This window comes from Vicugna pacos, chromosome 9 (genome assembly GCF_048564905.1).
Source record: "Vicugna pacos chromosome 9, VicPac4, whole genome shotgun sequence".
Lineage (NCBI taxonomy): Eukaryota > Metazoa > Chordata > Mammalia > Artiodactyla > Camelidae > Vicugna > Vicugna pacos.
This window is the reverse complement of record NC_132995.1, coordinates 19,715,001-19,731,430: the sequence shown is the minus strand read 5'-3', so window position 1 is coordinate 19,731,430 and position 16,430 is coordinate 19,715,001. Positions and strand designations below refer to the sequence as shown.

Sequence of the window (16,430 nt, the reverse complement as noted above, 5' to 3'; positions counted from 1 at the left end):
AGAAATAGTAACATCAAGGGATCCATGAGTGGGCTTCTGTTGAAATTATAAACAAAACAGAAGGCCTTTTCCTCAGGAAAGGATCTAGAGTTTTTATCAGTTTCTGATAGGTGTCAGTAACCATTAAGGGTTATGAATCACTACTCTAAGAAAACAACACACAAAAAGTTTCCTTTTTTTCTAAAATATGTTTTAGAAATAAAGTAGAAAACAAGAAATCAAAATGATGACTTATTAATTATGGTTAGATTTAAGTAGAAACTGGCACAAACATCAAAGCTTAAATCAGTTATAAACTTAGCACATCTAAACTCATCTTTTCTTAGAAGTCCCTCCTTCCTGATTTGTTACAGAAATATGTATCAGTTGTAGAAAATTTGGAAAATAAAGAAAATAAAAATTACCTGTAGTCTCACTACCTAAAGCTAAATGGCCTAGGAACTTTGGGAACATTTCTTTCACACTTAGGGTAGTGTGCTTTTATATAACTTTTCAACTTTCTTACATTGGATTCACATCTTATTCTTAGAGCAAAAGAATGCTAATGAAGAAACAGGTACCTGTGACAGCTGACAAGTCTTAAGTCGTATATGCATGTTTGTTGGTACAGGGCACTAGACTGAATTCCTCTGTCCCAGCTTTTATGTTGAAAAGTTAAATTGAAATCTAGTAGAATGTTAGCTGTGTCTGTCTGTCTTTGGATGATTTTGTTTCATTAACTTTTAGAAACTTACAAGTTTTTATATTTATGTTCATCTTTATATCTATTTCTAATAATAATATTTTCTTATAGACTCATAAAATATAAAGAACATAGCTTATTTCACCAGCATCTTTTGCTGATATAATTTTCCTAGGTATAGTAGACTTGAGAAAAAGGAATATGCCACCATATTGCCTGAATTTTGTAGTAGTGTTCATTTATCTTAATATTACTTTGCCATGACCATTAAAAAAAATGCTATTGATTTAATACAGATACATTTTAATTAAATGTGCTCCCCTTCCCACCAAATTGCAGAAGGTGTAGCATTGTAGAGGCTTCTTTCAAGAATATTTCTGTTGCTTAAGATAACCTTGGTAATATGTTTATGCTGTTTATGAGGATATTTAAAAAAATTACTGTCATTCCTTTCTTTAGTAAAGAGAAGATGTCTCTCTTTACTTATATAATCCATACCTGAATTCAGTATTCCTCTATTTTCTTAATTTTAGTGGTAGAACCTCAGGCATCCATCAAGCCATTGGATCTTTAGCAAAGAAGCATTACATACATACACACACACACACACACACACACACACACACACAAACAATCGAAGCAAAGGTTTCTTCGATGCTTAATAGGATGTTCTAGAGTGGGTATAGTGGACTAGAAATCATTTCTAAAGAAGATTGTGTATTTACTCATATATATTTCAAAATCTTTCGATTTCATAATTTCTTCAATTAAAAACTGTAAACACAATTAACTCTGCCCCATGTCAACCCAGATATTAACACTTAAAGCCTTTCCCCTTGTTTCCTTTTTAAGCGTCTCTTGGTATTTTCTGCTTTTTTGTTTAGCATTTTAGGTAGAGAATGAGAAAAGATACTTAAAAGGGGGGCTTAATGTCAGTATTTCCTGCCTATTCCAACTTCATACTCTAAAGTGAAAATTAGCAAAATTTTATTTCCATCTGTGATTTAAGTTTTATTTTCCTTTTTTATTATTTTCAGCTAGAAATTGGAGTCTTTATCACTTGTCTCAAACCAGGGATATGGAACTTTTTCTTTACAAAGATGTTATCAGTTGCTTTTAAGAAGAGGATTAAAAATAAGGAGTCCTTCTCATATTTCCCCTATCTCCTTTTTAATATTCTATTATGAAAATCTTGAAACATACAGAAAAAGTGAAAGAATTATATAGGTGAACCTTGATCACATATCTATCCATACCTCCATCCATTAATCCATTTTTTTTTCTGATGCATTTCAAAGTAAATTGTGGACATCTATATACTTTACCTATAAATACTTGACCATACACATTATTTAATTTGCTCTATCTCATACTTTTTACAGCTTTATGGAAATAAGGTGTTTCTCATGAGATTTGTCCTGATCTTCATTCTTAAGTTTAAAGCTAGTTTGCTGCTACTTTTTAATAAAAACAGTAGGTTCTTCTTAGCAGCACATTATTACATTATAGCTCATGATTAGCAAGATTCAGAAGAAGATGATAAAAGTTTCTTATATGCCTTATAACAGTGCTTTAGTTCTTATTTTCTGTAAGGAACATTACATGAGGATATCTGATACAAATTAAGTCTTATTTATTGGATTATTCTTTTAAATTAAGAATTGAAGGCTGAACCTAATTTTTAAGGATCGGATGTGGTGAAACCAAACAAGGAGGTCTATGTATTATAAATAAGCAGGCTTGAGAGGTTTATCCTAACTGTATCCGGGTTTTATTTTCTGTTTAAAAAAATTATTTACAGCAGTTGCTTCTTTGACTACATACTTTACAGTGTCCAAAAAATTAGTTATATTAAAAAATTCCCAATTTTGGGGGCAAATGAAGATACCTTCTTTAACATACTAGTTCTTAGAATCATTTTTGTATTTTCTACTTTGTGATCTTTAATGAAATTATATAAGCCCTAAATATTAGAGGGACTATTTGGAGAAAACTGTTTGACCAAGCACTTGATCCTGGATATTTCCACTAGTGGGAATTTCAGAGAGAGTTCCTCAAGCTTTAATTTCTCCCAGAGGCTGGACTCCTGCTTGCCTCCCTTCAAAAAGGGTTTCTGCATGAGCTGCTTTTTGAATTATCTTCTTTCTTTTTGTATTTTTAGAAAAAATTCAAAATTTAGAAATAGCAACTCAGTCATTAAACTGTTCTCCAGTGTGTTCACATTTTTGTTCTAGACAGAATTATTGATAAGTTTAAAACAGTATTCTTGATTTGAAATACTGACATTGATCTCTTGTATTACTTCTGATTGAATCTACTGTTCTTTTAATATACAAAAGAGATGTTTTGTTAGGAAGTCCCCCGTTTCTAGGTATACTTACCAAAATACTACATATTGAATGCTAACTTAATACTAACTTCAACAGTTGTAGGAGCATTTAGACATCCAAGCTGACTAGCCCTTGAGCATTTGCAAAATTACTCATTTAAAACATGTAAACTGCTGGTGTTTATAGATTTAATAATGAGTTTACTGTGTGCAGGGGTTGTACCAAATCAGCTCTTTATAGACAGTATCCCATTTATTGGTCACATCAGTTGTGTCCAAGAGCTCCCTGAATTGTTATGTTTAGCTGTACTGTCTTTAAGTAAGTTGTGCTATTTATAACAAATTGAATGAATTTAACATAATTGAATTATCTTAGTGGATAATATAGTCTTTCTTAAAAATTTTTGAATTGGTGTTTTTTGATACTTCATGGAGAAAGGCTCATTGGATCCTCATTGTAGATGTTTAGTGCTAGGCAGAATGTTAAACTCTTTATATATAGTTCTCTTGAACCTGTAGACAGTTAGTCATTATGCCAATTTTACCATTGAAGATACTCAGACTAGGGTCAATTTGTGTATGTTAAGTGATGGAGCTGGGATCGACCCTCTGACTTCAAAGCCATGTTCTTACTGGTACATACCCTATTCATGAACTTTTCTATCATTTTATTCATATAAAAATTTGTCCAGAACGATGATTTTTACCTTAAACAAATAGAATAAAGACATTTTATGTTTGTTTATAAAAAAAGAATTTGAAGGGAAAGTTTAAAAAAAAAATCACTTGAACATTAGAAAATGGAAAGCCTTCCTTGAAAGAATACAGGTCAGAAGACCTAGATTAAAGTGTGTGCTCGTAACCTTTCCTTGATTAAGGAGATCTGATTTCTTTTAAATGTGTGGTTTTTCCATTTTTCCTTCTACTTTCTCTTTTATAAGAGGAAAATGTTGATAAGTGACATTTACTACAGGAATATTTTTAGGATGAATAACAATATATATGTGAAATTGCTTAGTATTCTTAAGACTAAATGAGATAGTTTTTATTAATTATGTTAGTGTGGCTTTAGGCGAGCTAAGGAGTAAACTGAAACCAGTTCCGTGATGTTTATTTTATAGAGCAGCCATTTTTATTATCCAGAGAGTGATTATCTATGTTGCAATTCATCCTAATTTCAATTTGACAATACCTGCATGTTCTTCTAAATTACTTGCTGATTTGGTGGTTTTTTTGGTTGTTGTCATTATTTTTAAAAATTGGCAACATCCCTCTGCTCTAAAAATTTCAGTGCTCTGGTTTTGCTTGCAGTCCACAGACTAGCAGGAAATCCTTAGGAAACAATCTTCAGAGGTTTGTAAATAGACATCTTGCTGTAGGGCTGTTCAGTTCTAGCAGGTGTGAGAACACTGTAGGGTTTACAGCATAGGGACATATGACCATCTCTGGTCCCACAGAATTACATCTTTTGGTTGTTTGAAATTACTGTATTAGGTAGTCTCTGTTTTGGTATAACATGGAACAGACTTCAAAGTCCAGTAGAAATGCTTTTTACATTACCTGTACCTAATTCTAGCCTCTGATTGATTCTCTCTCACCTTAATACCTTAGTATGAGTAACTGAGGGATTGATGACCCCAAATGTTTTAGCCTAAAGTTCTCTGAGGAGGACTGAAACATCTGATCAGATTTCATGTTCATGACTTCTACTCCACAACCAATGTATACACTCGAAAGCTTTTAGTAACTCTCTTCTTCCTTCTCGAGCTCCTATTTCCCTCCAAACTCACTATCTCTCTTATTTTCCAAATTTTATTTAGTTCAGACGATCTTCTACCTTAGGTAACACTAATTCTCAAGATGTGAGTGTTCTACTTCTAAAAACTGAAGTCCTTGAGAGTCTTAATTCTTTGATAAATGTAAGGTGGGATAATGCTAAATTTTGTAAAAACACAATTTTAAAATTAAAAAATATTTTAATCTTTAAATTGCTGAAGTTAGGTTTTTGATTAGCTTGTTTTATTATCCATGGCTGATTTGAGGAATTGTTAACTTGTATATTAATTTAGCATTTGGTATTTTTTTTGCCAACAGGAAGAAGGTAGATGATGACTATAATGCTCTTCAAGAAAGACTCAGTACTTTGCCTGACAAGTTGTCTTATAATATCATGGTATGTTTGATGTGTTTCTTTTAAAGTGATATGTTGTTTCTTGTAAAGATACTAACTATGTAAAGTAAAAAGATGTCTCCTTGCTTTATGTATATATCATTTCACAAGTTGCCTTGCTGATGGACCTTATCAGAGGTAACTACCATACCACAGTAAAGAAAGCTTGTTTTTGTTTTGCTTTATAATAATACACTAACTGTAATAATAGTTGGCATTTCCTACTTTTCCTTTTTTCAGATTTATATTTAATTATCTCATTATGATGACATAAACGGCATAAATGTTAGCGCAAAATTTGACATATTTGGTATGCAAATTTAATGTGTTAGAAAACTGTAATTACAACAGAAATATGGCATGTAGTCATTTCCTGTTAGCCAGAACAGGAATAGACCATTATGTTGTGTAATTTATAGAATTAAACCCCAGAACACTGATATTATATAAAAAGGTGCTGCTAATTTTTGTTTGAATGGTTTTCATATCGACATGGTGATCTGTTTGTGAGCCCTGAATTAGATTCTTTCAGGCATGAATATTCTTTTTCGTGAAGACTTTGTTCTTAATTAAATTAGCCCAAATATTTTGAAAATGTATTTTTTTATTATGCTAGCTCAAATATTTTGTAAATTTTATAAAACCTTAAAGCTATTTATTTGTTAATTTCTGTTTTTGCCAACAAAAGACTAGTTTATCAGAAATAATTTTCAGTCTTTTATCAGAGTTATTCTTTATTAACTTAATGTTTTATTCCTAGTTTGGTTTCATTTAGATTTATGAATGAGCAAAAAGTAGAAGCATTTGGAGACAGCACTAATTTCTTTGAAAGCTGTATGTGAATATGCTCATTTCTTTTCCTGTTTTAACCTAAAATAATTTTTAATAATTTTAGGTTAAAACATTTGTTTATTAATCTAAAACAATTTTAATAGATTTTCCTTGTGAGGTTTTGATATAATGTTAAAATTCTGTGAAGTTGACATTTTATTTTTCTTAATGTAGAGATAAAAAGACCTTAACACAGAGCTTTTAATGCTGTTTCATAAAATGTAGTTTTTAACTTTTTTTGCCTTTTTTTCTTTTTTGAAAAACAATAGGTACCATTTGGCCCCTTTGCTTTCATGCCAGGAAAACTTGTCCATACTAATGAAGTCACTGTTTTACTTGGAGACAATTGGTTTGCAAAGTGTTCAGCAAAGCAGGCTGTGGGCTTAGTTGAGCACCGGAAAGAACGTATGTACCAAGTATAAATGATGTTTCCTTGCTGGATGTGTATCAGTTCACAAAGTACCTTGCATGATTTATTAGCTAAATAGCACAAATATCCAGGCTATTTGTGATTCTGTTGAATTGTAGGTAGTTTGAGCAGAACCAGCATTTCATAGTGTGGGGTGGAGAATAAAACATCTGGGTTGGAAATATCACCCACATTGGCGTGCTTTCAGAAATTACAAAGTGTAAGAGTCATCAGACGTGGTTTGGTAGATAGAAGTTGGGTAGATAGAAGAATTGGGGTCATATTATATTTTATAATCAGTTTGTTTAGATACTTTTCATAGACTTACTTTTTGCTTTTAATACTTTAGTACACAGAAGGAATTTACTTTCTACTTAGTGAACTGGGATAAATACCTATTTGCAAAAGTAGAAACAAATCTTAAACATGTGTTTTGGTTTGGAAGAAGTCATATTTCAGTTTTATAGAAGAAAGCCCAGGTGTGGTTTAAGGTTTCTGTCTCATTTATTGAAGTAGTTCTTTAGTTTTCTCTGTGGTATTATTTGTTGCTATGTACATATCCTTACACACACATTTTGTAGCTGGATGGGTTAGCTTAGGTTCTAGCTTAGATGCATTTTAAAATTAGGTTTATTTAATATCTAATCTGTGTTCTTCTTTCTGTAATAGCATACTAAAATTGATAGTATATTATCACCCCTACCTGCTTTTTAACCTTCTAGTTAAATGTATATCTGAAAATAAATTTTCGAAGCTCTTTTTATATAAATGAGGTCATATAGATAGAAAACAGCTGAGTTTTCTAAAGCTGAAATGATTTCACTTATACATGAGTGGGTACTAGTTGGAGAAGTCATTTACTCAGTGAAATTCTGGGATCTATATTTGGAGACTCTAATTTCAAATCAACCCCTATAAGTTTATAATTGATATATATTTTGATCTTTTGTGACACTAATCAGAATCTCATTGTTTGGCCTGTGTATAATTTCTGGCAATGATAATTCTTTTGGCATTACTGTATTAAAGTAAGTCCTGTATATTAGAGAAAAGAATGAGCGTAATTCTTAAAGGCCTTTCTTAATTGTGAAGACTTTCTTTATTCTTTATCTACTGGGGTAGCTTTGCTGATGTGAAGTCAGTTCCTAGTCTTTTTGGAGTTTGTTCACTTTGATTTTCATACGGATATTTCAGCAAATAAATCTTTAGAATCAATTTGACTTAAATTAATAGAAGAGCAAAATATTTTTTGGTAAATCACTTTTCAGTGTTAAATATGGTTTTAGGAACTGACCAAACATGATGACTTTTGGGATAAATATCTAAAATAATTTTCAGAATACATAAGTAATAAATTATGTTTGAGAACCTTTTTTAATTTTATTTTTAATTTTTTATTGAAAGTACAGTTGATTTATAATGTGTTAGTTTCTGGTGTACAACAAAGTGATTCAGACATATATATGTATATATTCTTTTTCATATTCTTTTGCATTGTGGTTTATAAGATATTGAAGACAGTTCCCTGTGCTATACAGTAGGACATTTTTGTTTATCTATTTTATATGTAGTAGTTTGTATTTGCTAATTCCAAACTCCTAATTTATTCCTCCCTAACCCAACTTTCCCTTTTGGAAACCATAAGTTTGTTTTCTAATTCTGTGAATCTGTTTCTGTTTTGTAAATAAGTTCATTTGTATCATTTTTTAGATTCCACATATAAGTGATATCATACAGTATTTATCTTCCTCTGTCTGATTTACTTCACTTAATATGATAATCTCTAGGTCCATCCATGTTCCTGCAAATGGTATTATTTAATTCTGTTTTATGGCTGAGTAGTATTACACTGTAGATATATCTTTATCCATTCATCTGTCGATGGGCATTTAGGTTGCTTCCATGTCTTAGCTATCATAAATAGTGCTGCTATGAACATTGGGGTGCATGTATATTTTCAAATTAGAGTTTTTTTCCCAGATATATGTCCAGGAGTGGGGTTGCTGGATCATATGGCAACTCTACTTTTAGTTTTTTAAGGAATATCTTTACTGTTTTCCATAGTGGCTGCACCAGTGTACATTGCCACCAGCAATGTAGGGAATGTACCTTTTCTCCAGCATTTATTGTTTGTAGACTTTTTAATGATGGCCGTTACTGACTGGTTTGAGGTGATACCTCATTGTAGTTTTGATTTGCATTTGAGAACCTATTTTGAAAATTAAATTTAAAAAAATTTTTTCCTTCACACAGTTTTATAATAATTTATACTAACTGAAGAAATTGTTTAGGCATATTATTGTACTTAACATTTATCAAGAAAAGACACTACTTTTCTTAAGGCAGAAGAAATATAACAAGTTAAATATACTTACCTCACTGTCGACATGTAATTGGGGAAAGTGAAGGGAGGCCCTTGCATGTTTAAAAAGTAGTCAAAGTAAAGGACAAAATAGATTTAACACAACAACAACAACAAAAGGATTCAGAAGAGGTGACTTAGAGGAAGATGATATCCGGGAGGTAGAAGGCAAGCTCGGTGCCCCATCCTTTGTGTTCACATCTTGCATTTTGCCATTTACCATGAATATGACCACCTTTTTAAAGTATTTTTTAATTTTTAAAATTATCAGAGTGAAGTTGACTTTTTATTTGGCATACTGTTCTGTGAGTTACAACACTTGTGAAAATTTGTTTAACCAGCACCACAGTCAGTAAATGGAATAGGATACTGGATATACCAGAGTTAGGACACAGGATCACATCAAAAACTCCCTCCTACTTTCCTTTTGTGGTTACATCCTACCTCTACCCCTAAGGCCTGACAACCACTGATTATTAATTTTACCTTTTCCAGAATGTCGTATAAGTGCAGTCATACACTATGTAACCTTTTGAGACTGGCTTCTTTCACTAACCATAATGCCTCAGCAAAGTTGTCCTGTATATTAAAAGTTTCATTTATTTTTATTACTGCGTATCGTTCCATTATATACATGTAGCACAGGTTTTCTGTTTATCCACTGAAAGACATTTGGGTTGCTTCCATTTTTTGGCCATTGTAAAAGCTTCACTAAACCTTTTTGTGCAAGTTTTTATGTAATCAGAAGTTTTTTTTTTTTTGCTGTTGAGAAATTCCTGTTGTTTTATTTCCTTTTAGTGTCTTTGGCTGGCCTCATACAAAGTGTTCCTTCCTTTTCAGTATTTTGAAAGAGTTTGAGAATTGTTGTTAATTCTTTGACTATTTGGTAGAATTCATCTGTGAAGGCATCTATTCTGGGCTCTTTGTTATTGGGTGGTTTTATGTTTTAGGTCTATTCACATTTTCTGTTTCTTGTTTCAGTTTTAGTAGTCTATATTTCTAGGAATTTGTCCATCTAGGTTATCCGGTGTGTCCATTCAGCTATTCATAGTATTATCTTATCATCTTGTTTCTGTAAAATATTCTTATATTTAATTTCAGGTTCTATATGTGAATATATAAAGGTGTCTCCACTTCTATTTTTCTGATTTTAGTAATTTGAGTTTTCTCTTTTTTCTTAGTCAGTCTAGGTAAAGACTTGTCAATTTTGTTGGTCGTCTTAAAGAACCAACTTTTAGTTTTGTTGAGTTTTTTCTGGTTTCTTAAAGCATATGGTTATGATTTGAGATTTTTTTTAATGTAGGTGTTTATAGGTATAAATCTCTCTTAGTGTTCCTTTCTCTGCATCCTGTAAGTTTTGTAAGTTGTGCTTTCATTTTTTGTTGATCTCAAGGTATTTTCTAATTTCCTTTATGATTTCTACTTTGACCCATTAATTCAATGTTTTGTTAAATTTTTGCATGTTTGTGAATTTTCCAATTTGCCTTCTGTTGTTGGTTTTTTGTTTCATTCCATTGTGATTGGAAAAAAATACTGTGTATGGTTTCAATTCTATTAAAATTTTAAAGACTTGTTTTGTGACCTATCATATGGTCTGTCTTGGAGAAAGTTCCATGTTTCCCTTAGAAAAAAAAATGTTGTTATTCTGTTGGGTGGAATGTTCTGCATCTATCTGTTAGGGCCAGATGTTCTGTAGTGTTGTTAAAGTCCTTTTTCCTTATTGCTTTTCTTTCTGGTTGTTCTGTCCTCTACTGCAAATGAGGTATTGAGATCTCCAGTTCTTATTAGAGAACCACTTACTTCTCCTTTGAATTGTGTCAATTTTTGCTCATATATTTGAGGCTCTTTAGATTAGGTGTGTTTATTTTTAAATTGTTGTGTATTCTTGATGGACTGAACCTTGTATCAATATGAAATATCATTTGTCTCTTGTAACCTTTCTTGGCTTATTTTAAATTAGCCACTGCAGTTCTCTTTTGTTATTGTTTGCATGGAATAGGTTTTCCAAACTTTTACTTTCAACCTTCATATGTCTTGAGAAGTAAAGCAGATCTCTTGTTGACAATATATAGTTGGATCTTTTTTTTTTAATCCATTCTGCTAATTTGTGCTTTCCTACTCCATGGTAGTTTAATAGATTCACATTTACAGTAACTATTTGTAGAGCAGAACTTTTGCCATTTTGTTATTTTTTGGTATTGTCTTACAGCTTTTGTATCTCGTTTCCTTTGCTACTGCCTTCTTTTGTGTTTAGTTGATTTTTTTGTAGTAAAGTGTTTTGATCTCCTCATTTCTTTTATTAATATTTTATAGGTATTTTCTTTGTGGTTGCCATGGAGATTATGGATAGCATTTTAAGGTTATAACAATGTATTCTGAATTGGTACCAAATTAACTTCAATCACATAGAAAAAAAATGTTTCTATACAGCTCTTTACCCCCTTTGTATTATTGATGTCACTAACTATATATTTGTGTACCGGTTAACATAGATTGGTGATAACTTTTTATGCATTTTTTCTTTTACATTCCATAACAGATAAAAAGTAGAGTTATAAACTATAATGACAATAATACCATTAAAAATTTTTACGCATGTTTACCTTTACCAGAGGTCTTTATATCTTCATATGGCTCTTAGTTATTGTGTAGTGTCCTTTCATTTAACCTGAAGAACTCCCTGTAGCATTTCTTATAGGGCAGGTCTAATGATAAGAAACTCCTTCAACTTTTATCTGGAAATGTCTTACTTTAATCCCTCATTTTTGAAGGACAATTTGGGATATAGGAGTCTCAGCTGACAGTTTTTTTCCTCTCAGGACTTTAAATATTTTAGCCTACTGGAGTTCTGGCTCCCAAGGTTTCTGTTGAGAATTCTGCTTACGTTCTCATTGAGAATCCCTTATATGTGATGAGTTGTTTTTTTCTTACTGCTTTGAATATTCTCTCTTTGTCTTTGTCTTTCAGGAGTTTGATTATAATGTGTCTTGGTGTGGGTCTCTTTGGGTTTATTCCTCTTGGAATTAGTTGGGCTTTTTGGATTTGTAGACTCATGTCTTTTGGCAAATTCAGGAACTGTATGACCATTGTTTTTTCAAATAATCTCTTTGCCACTTTCTCTTTCTTTTCCCCTTCTGAGTCTCCCTTAATGTATATATTAATCACTTGATATGTCCCATATGTTCCTTAGGCTTAGTTCACTTAGTTTTACTTTCTGTTCCTTAGACTTGATAATTTCATATGTCTTATCTTTTAAATTCACCAGTTGTTTTCTTCTGCTTGCTCAAGTGTGCTGTTGAGCCCCTCTAGTGAATTTTTCAATTCATTTATTATATTTTTCAGCTCTAGAATTTGGTTCCTTTTTATAATTTCTATCTCTTTGTGGATATTCTCACTTTGTTCATATATGTATATATATTTAAAATTTCCTTCAGTTCTTTGTTTTTCCCTTTAGCTCTTTGAGTGTATTGAAGCAGTTTTAAAGTCTTTTTCTAGTACATCTGATGCCTGTGTTTCTTCAGGGACAAATTCTGAAGATTTATTCTTTTGAATGGGCCATGTTTTCCTATTTATTGTATGCCTTTTGATTTTTTTTTTAACTTAAAGTATAGTCAGTTTACAATGTGTCAACCAACTTCTGATGTACAGCACAATGTTTCAGACATACATGCACATACATATATTTGTTTTGATTTTTTGATGAAAATTGGGCTTTTAAAGAAACAGCCACCTCTCCCAGTCCTTTGCAGACTGGTAAGGAGGACCTTCACTAATAAACTGGGCATGCTCTAAGCCTTTGTATCAACTGAAAGTGAAAGGTTTAGTCTTTCACGTGTTTTCTGAGTATATGTCTTTCCTGGGCCTGTGTATGGATTTTTTAAATTTCCTTATATACATGGCTGTTTTTGAATATCTTATTTTCCCAAAGATTCTCAGTTTAGCTTCTCTTTGCAGCTTCAGAATGTATGTTCTGTGGTTCCACCTTTCAGCTGTTACCCCAGGCATCTGCAGGACTGTTGTCCACCTGCAGCTTTCAGCAGTAGTGCCAGCTAATTTCTTTCCGCTGAGACCTGGTTGAGGTAAGACCAGTTCTTCAGACAGCCCCTAGACTGGTTACAATGTTGCAAATATGGCTTATTCTATTCTCTGTGGTTCAAGGCAGGGAATTGGGATCTGGGCTGTCACCTTCTCCAAACCAAAACTACTCTACACTAGGGAGGACGTGGGGAAAGGCAGGTAAAAATACCATGAAATTTCCTGCCATTTTGTCTATGGCTTTTTCTTGCTTGGGAGTTTGCTTGGTTGTTGTAGACCCTTTACTGTTTCTCAGAGCTCTCCAAGGTAGTTTCTGATTTTTTGATGATTTCTGGGGAGGCAGGGAGAGCTTGAAGCTTTTTAGTCTGTAATTTTGCTCCTTATTGTTTTAAGGGAAGATTTTATTTTCCTTTCAGCACAGGAAACTTCTTAGTATGTTTGTAGTGAGTAAGTGTACGAGTGATTAACAGCTCTGGAGGAAGAAGGAATGAGACAAGATCCTGGAGGTAATGAGATTAAAAGCATGGAAAACGTAGCTTTGGAAAATATTGTTGAAGAAGAGAAAGGCTAGATTAAGAGAAGAATATTTCTGTTAGAGAACTTAAAGATTCATACCTTCATAATGATAAAGTCAAGTTTATTTGTTCAGAAGTGGGAGAGGTTAGGATTTTGAAGTATGCATGGAATATGTATTGTGGGAAATGTAATATGGCCATCAACAAAGTTTTATGATTTGTCTTATGAGGCAATACATGTATTCTTTAGTAACTTCAGTGAGGCAAACTTAAATGCATTGGTATTTTGTTACAAAGTATAAATTTATGATTTTGGTTTTATCTACGTAGGAAATATAGCTTTAAATCATCATATACCTTAAAACATATAACAACAAAAAGTAGCAGCATTCTGCTTAGTCCCTCTTGGCTCCCACTTCCCATTCCCTAGAGGTTTTTACTTACAGTCTTTTCATCTTTTGCTTTGCTCTTTTTATCTGTATTTCCCAAATACTTTGCATATGCTGTTTGCTTGATTTAAAAAAAATTATGTAGTATTTATTAGTTACCTGCTGATGATTAAAAGGGAGCGTTTAGCTCATTTACATGTTCTTCTCTTGGCCCCTGCTCCCTCAATCTTTTTAATATTTTTATTACAATTTTTATTAAATCAGTTTACATGCTTAGATGTAATTCCATATCCACAGCCTTTTCGCTTGAAGTTAACTGCTTTTTTTGTTTGTTGCATAATGATATCTACCTATCATTAATTTAGTCAAACAGTTTCATTTCCTTACAGACCTCTATACTGGAGTCTTTCAGAGCATTTCTTGGATTTGAACCTGCTCCCATCTTGAATTTGAAAGAACACCTCTCTTCTTGGTGCCTTCCTTCCTTGGTGTCTTTGCCTCTTATTTATTTCCTGTTTCTTGGTTCCCATTGAGTCTCCTTTCAGGTTTTACTCATTTTGTTGGAGGATAACCTTTAGTAATTTTCTGGGATGTTATGTGGGAGACAGATTTGTTTTTTGAAATTTCACATGTCTGAAAATATTTTTCATACTCTTGCTTTTTGTAACTAGTCTGTTTAGAAATACTTGTTTAAACAATTTTTTTCTTCATGATTTTGAAAGCATTAGTCTTCTACCTTGTGTGTTGCTGTTAAAAAATCTGATACCCTCTTTTTCCTGTGCATGTGACTCACTTTCTCTCTTCAGAAGCTTTAGGTTCCTATCTTTCTTCCCCATGATCTGAAATGCCACAGTGAAATACCTTGTATAGATCTTTTAAAATTCATTTGCTAGGTTCTTTCAGTGTGGAGAGTGATGTCCTACAGTTTCAGGACTTTTAAAATATTATTTCTTTGGTAATTTCTTTCTCCTGTTGTCCATCTCTTTGTTATAATTTTTTATCTTATTTCTTCTATTTTATGTAGGGAATCGTAGATTGATTTTCTTTTTTTAATTTTTAATTTCTATATATTTTAATTCCCAGGAGGTCTGTTTTTTGTTTGTTGAATCCTTTGAATGTTCGTTTTGTGTGGATACTGTTCTTGTTTCATGGGTACAAAATCTTTTATTAGGATTTTTAGTTTTCTCTTTTAGTTTTCTTCATGCATTGCCTTTGCTTTTTGTTTCTTTCATAGTCCTTTTTTTTTCCTCTTTGGCATTAGTAATGAAGACTTCAAATATTTGGTGATCATTGGCTAACCATTGTACTTAAGAGTTAAGCACTGTTAGAAAACTGTGCATGAGCAGATCTTGTTGACTAGTAGGCTTTTCTATAGGGAGTTGAAGTGGCAATTTGATTTTTTTTCTTTAAGGGATTGACAAAAATTAGCAGGTTTGGGGTTAATCAGCATCCTACAAAAGAAAAGTCAAGAAAGGGGAAATTACCTGGCTGTGCTTTGGGAGGATGGGGTTTGGAATCTAACCATTCCATTCAAACCGTAATTCAGATCTTTAGTTTACCCTTTCCTTTAGAAATATTTCCAAAAGAGGAGCTTTTTCCAGGTTCTGCAACTGCTGCAGTTTTAGCTTTTTCTGCTGTACAAAGTCAAGTTACCAGTTGTCCAGTTTCTAGAACTTGGTTGACATCCTTTGTCTGCTGTATTCCTTGTCTCCTTACTCATTATCTTTGTCTTTATGCCTTTACAGTCTTTTTCTTAGTTGTTACTTTAATGAAGTACGGGGAAAAGGTTAAGTACATGAGTTCAATCTGTGTTAAAGCAGAAATACAGACCTTTGAACTGGTTTAAGGAGAGACCTATACAGAGGTTTGTGAACATCTCCACCAGGGGGCATGTCCTGTTGAAATTATTGTAAGAATACTGGAAAATTCCAGCACACAAAGGGAAAGAGATTAAGAATGGAGAGGTCACAAAAAATTCAGAAGAGACTTGTCTTTACAAGCCTAATCCCATTCAGTACATACGAGTATATGGCTAGGTAGAAAGACTCCTCTCATAAATGTTTGTAACTTTAATTAGGCTTTGCAAGTGTATTTTATTACATTTATAACTTTGTTCCTTTCATATATATGTAACTCCATAAGCTGTTACTCAATATTTCAAATTATTTGGTTCTACTTAGTAAGCAGTGTATCATTTATCCTTAGGTGCAAATGGTTCTGCTGAAGTTCTTAAGAGCTTTTATATATTTTTTTTCTACTTTAAGCAATTGTTAGAACTTGCACTGTTAATTTGTTTGCAGTCTCTCTTACTACAGCTAGTGCAAAGGATTTCAGCTAGTTCTGGACAAATTATTATAGATTTTGAATTAGTGAAGATTTAAAAATATTAGGTTATGCTTGTTGTAGAAATAACATGAATCCTGATTTTGTCAGCTAATCAAGTAATATATACATCAAATTCTGTACTTTGGAAATCTTATAAAATTTAACTCTTGATTTTTAGTTAAAATGATTGTTTGAAAACAGTCTTTTATTCTTTCTTCTGAATTCTTTCTTTCTTTCTCCAATTTTAGTTTTCATTTTTACATTTTCTTGGCACACGTGAAGTACTTTTTTTTGCACATTCTCCCAGCTATGTGTCTGATCTACTGAACTTCAGTTTTCTTTTGCCTACAACAATTGATAATTAAAATGTTTGTATGAGATTA

At 32.3% G+C, this 16,430-nt stretch overlaps 1 protein-coding gene across 3 annotated transcripts in view; it reads left to right on the top strand.

Annotated features, from left to right (window-relative positions):
• URI1 (URI1 prefoldin like chaperone) overlaps positions 1 to 16,430 on the top strand; it is a 71,675-nt gene that overhangs the window by 40,301 nt on the left and 14,944 nt on the right. For all 3 annotated transcript variants that reach the window (XM_072967285.1, XM_072967284.1, XM_072967283.1), the window contains 2 exons: positions 5,106 to 5,184; positions 6,282 to 6,417. In XM_072967285.1, the coding sequence (XP_072823386.1) occupies positions 5,182 to 5,184; positions 6,282 to 6,417 (139 nt within the window). In that variant the 5' untranslated portion in view covers positions 5,106 to 5,181. The remainder of the gene's footprint in view (positions 1 to 5,105; positions 5,185 to 6,281; positions 6,418 to 16,430) is intronic.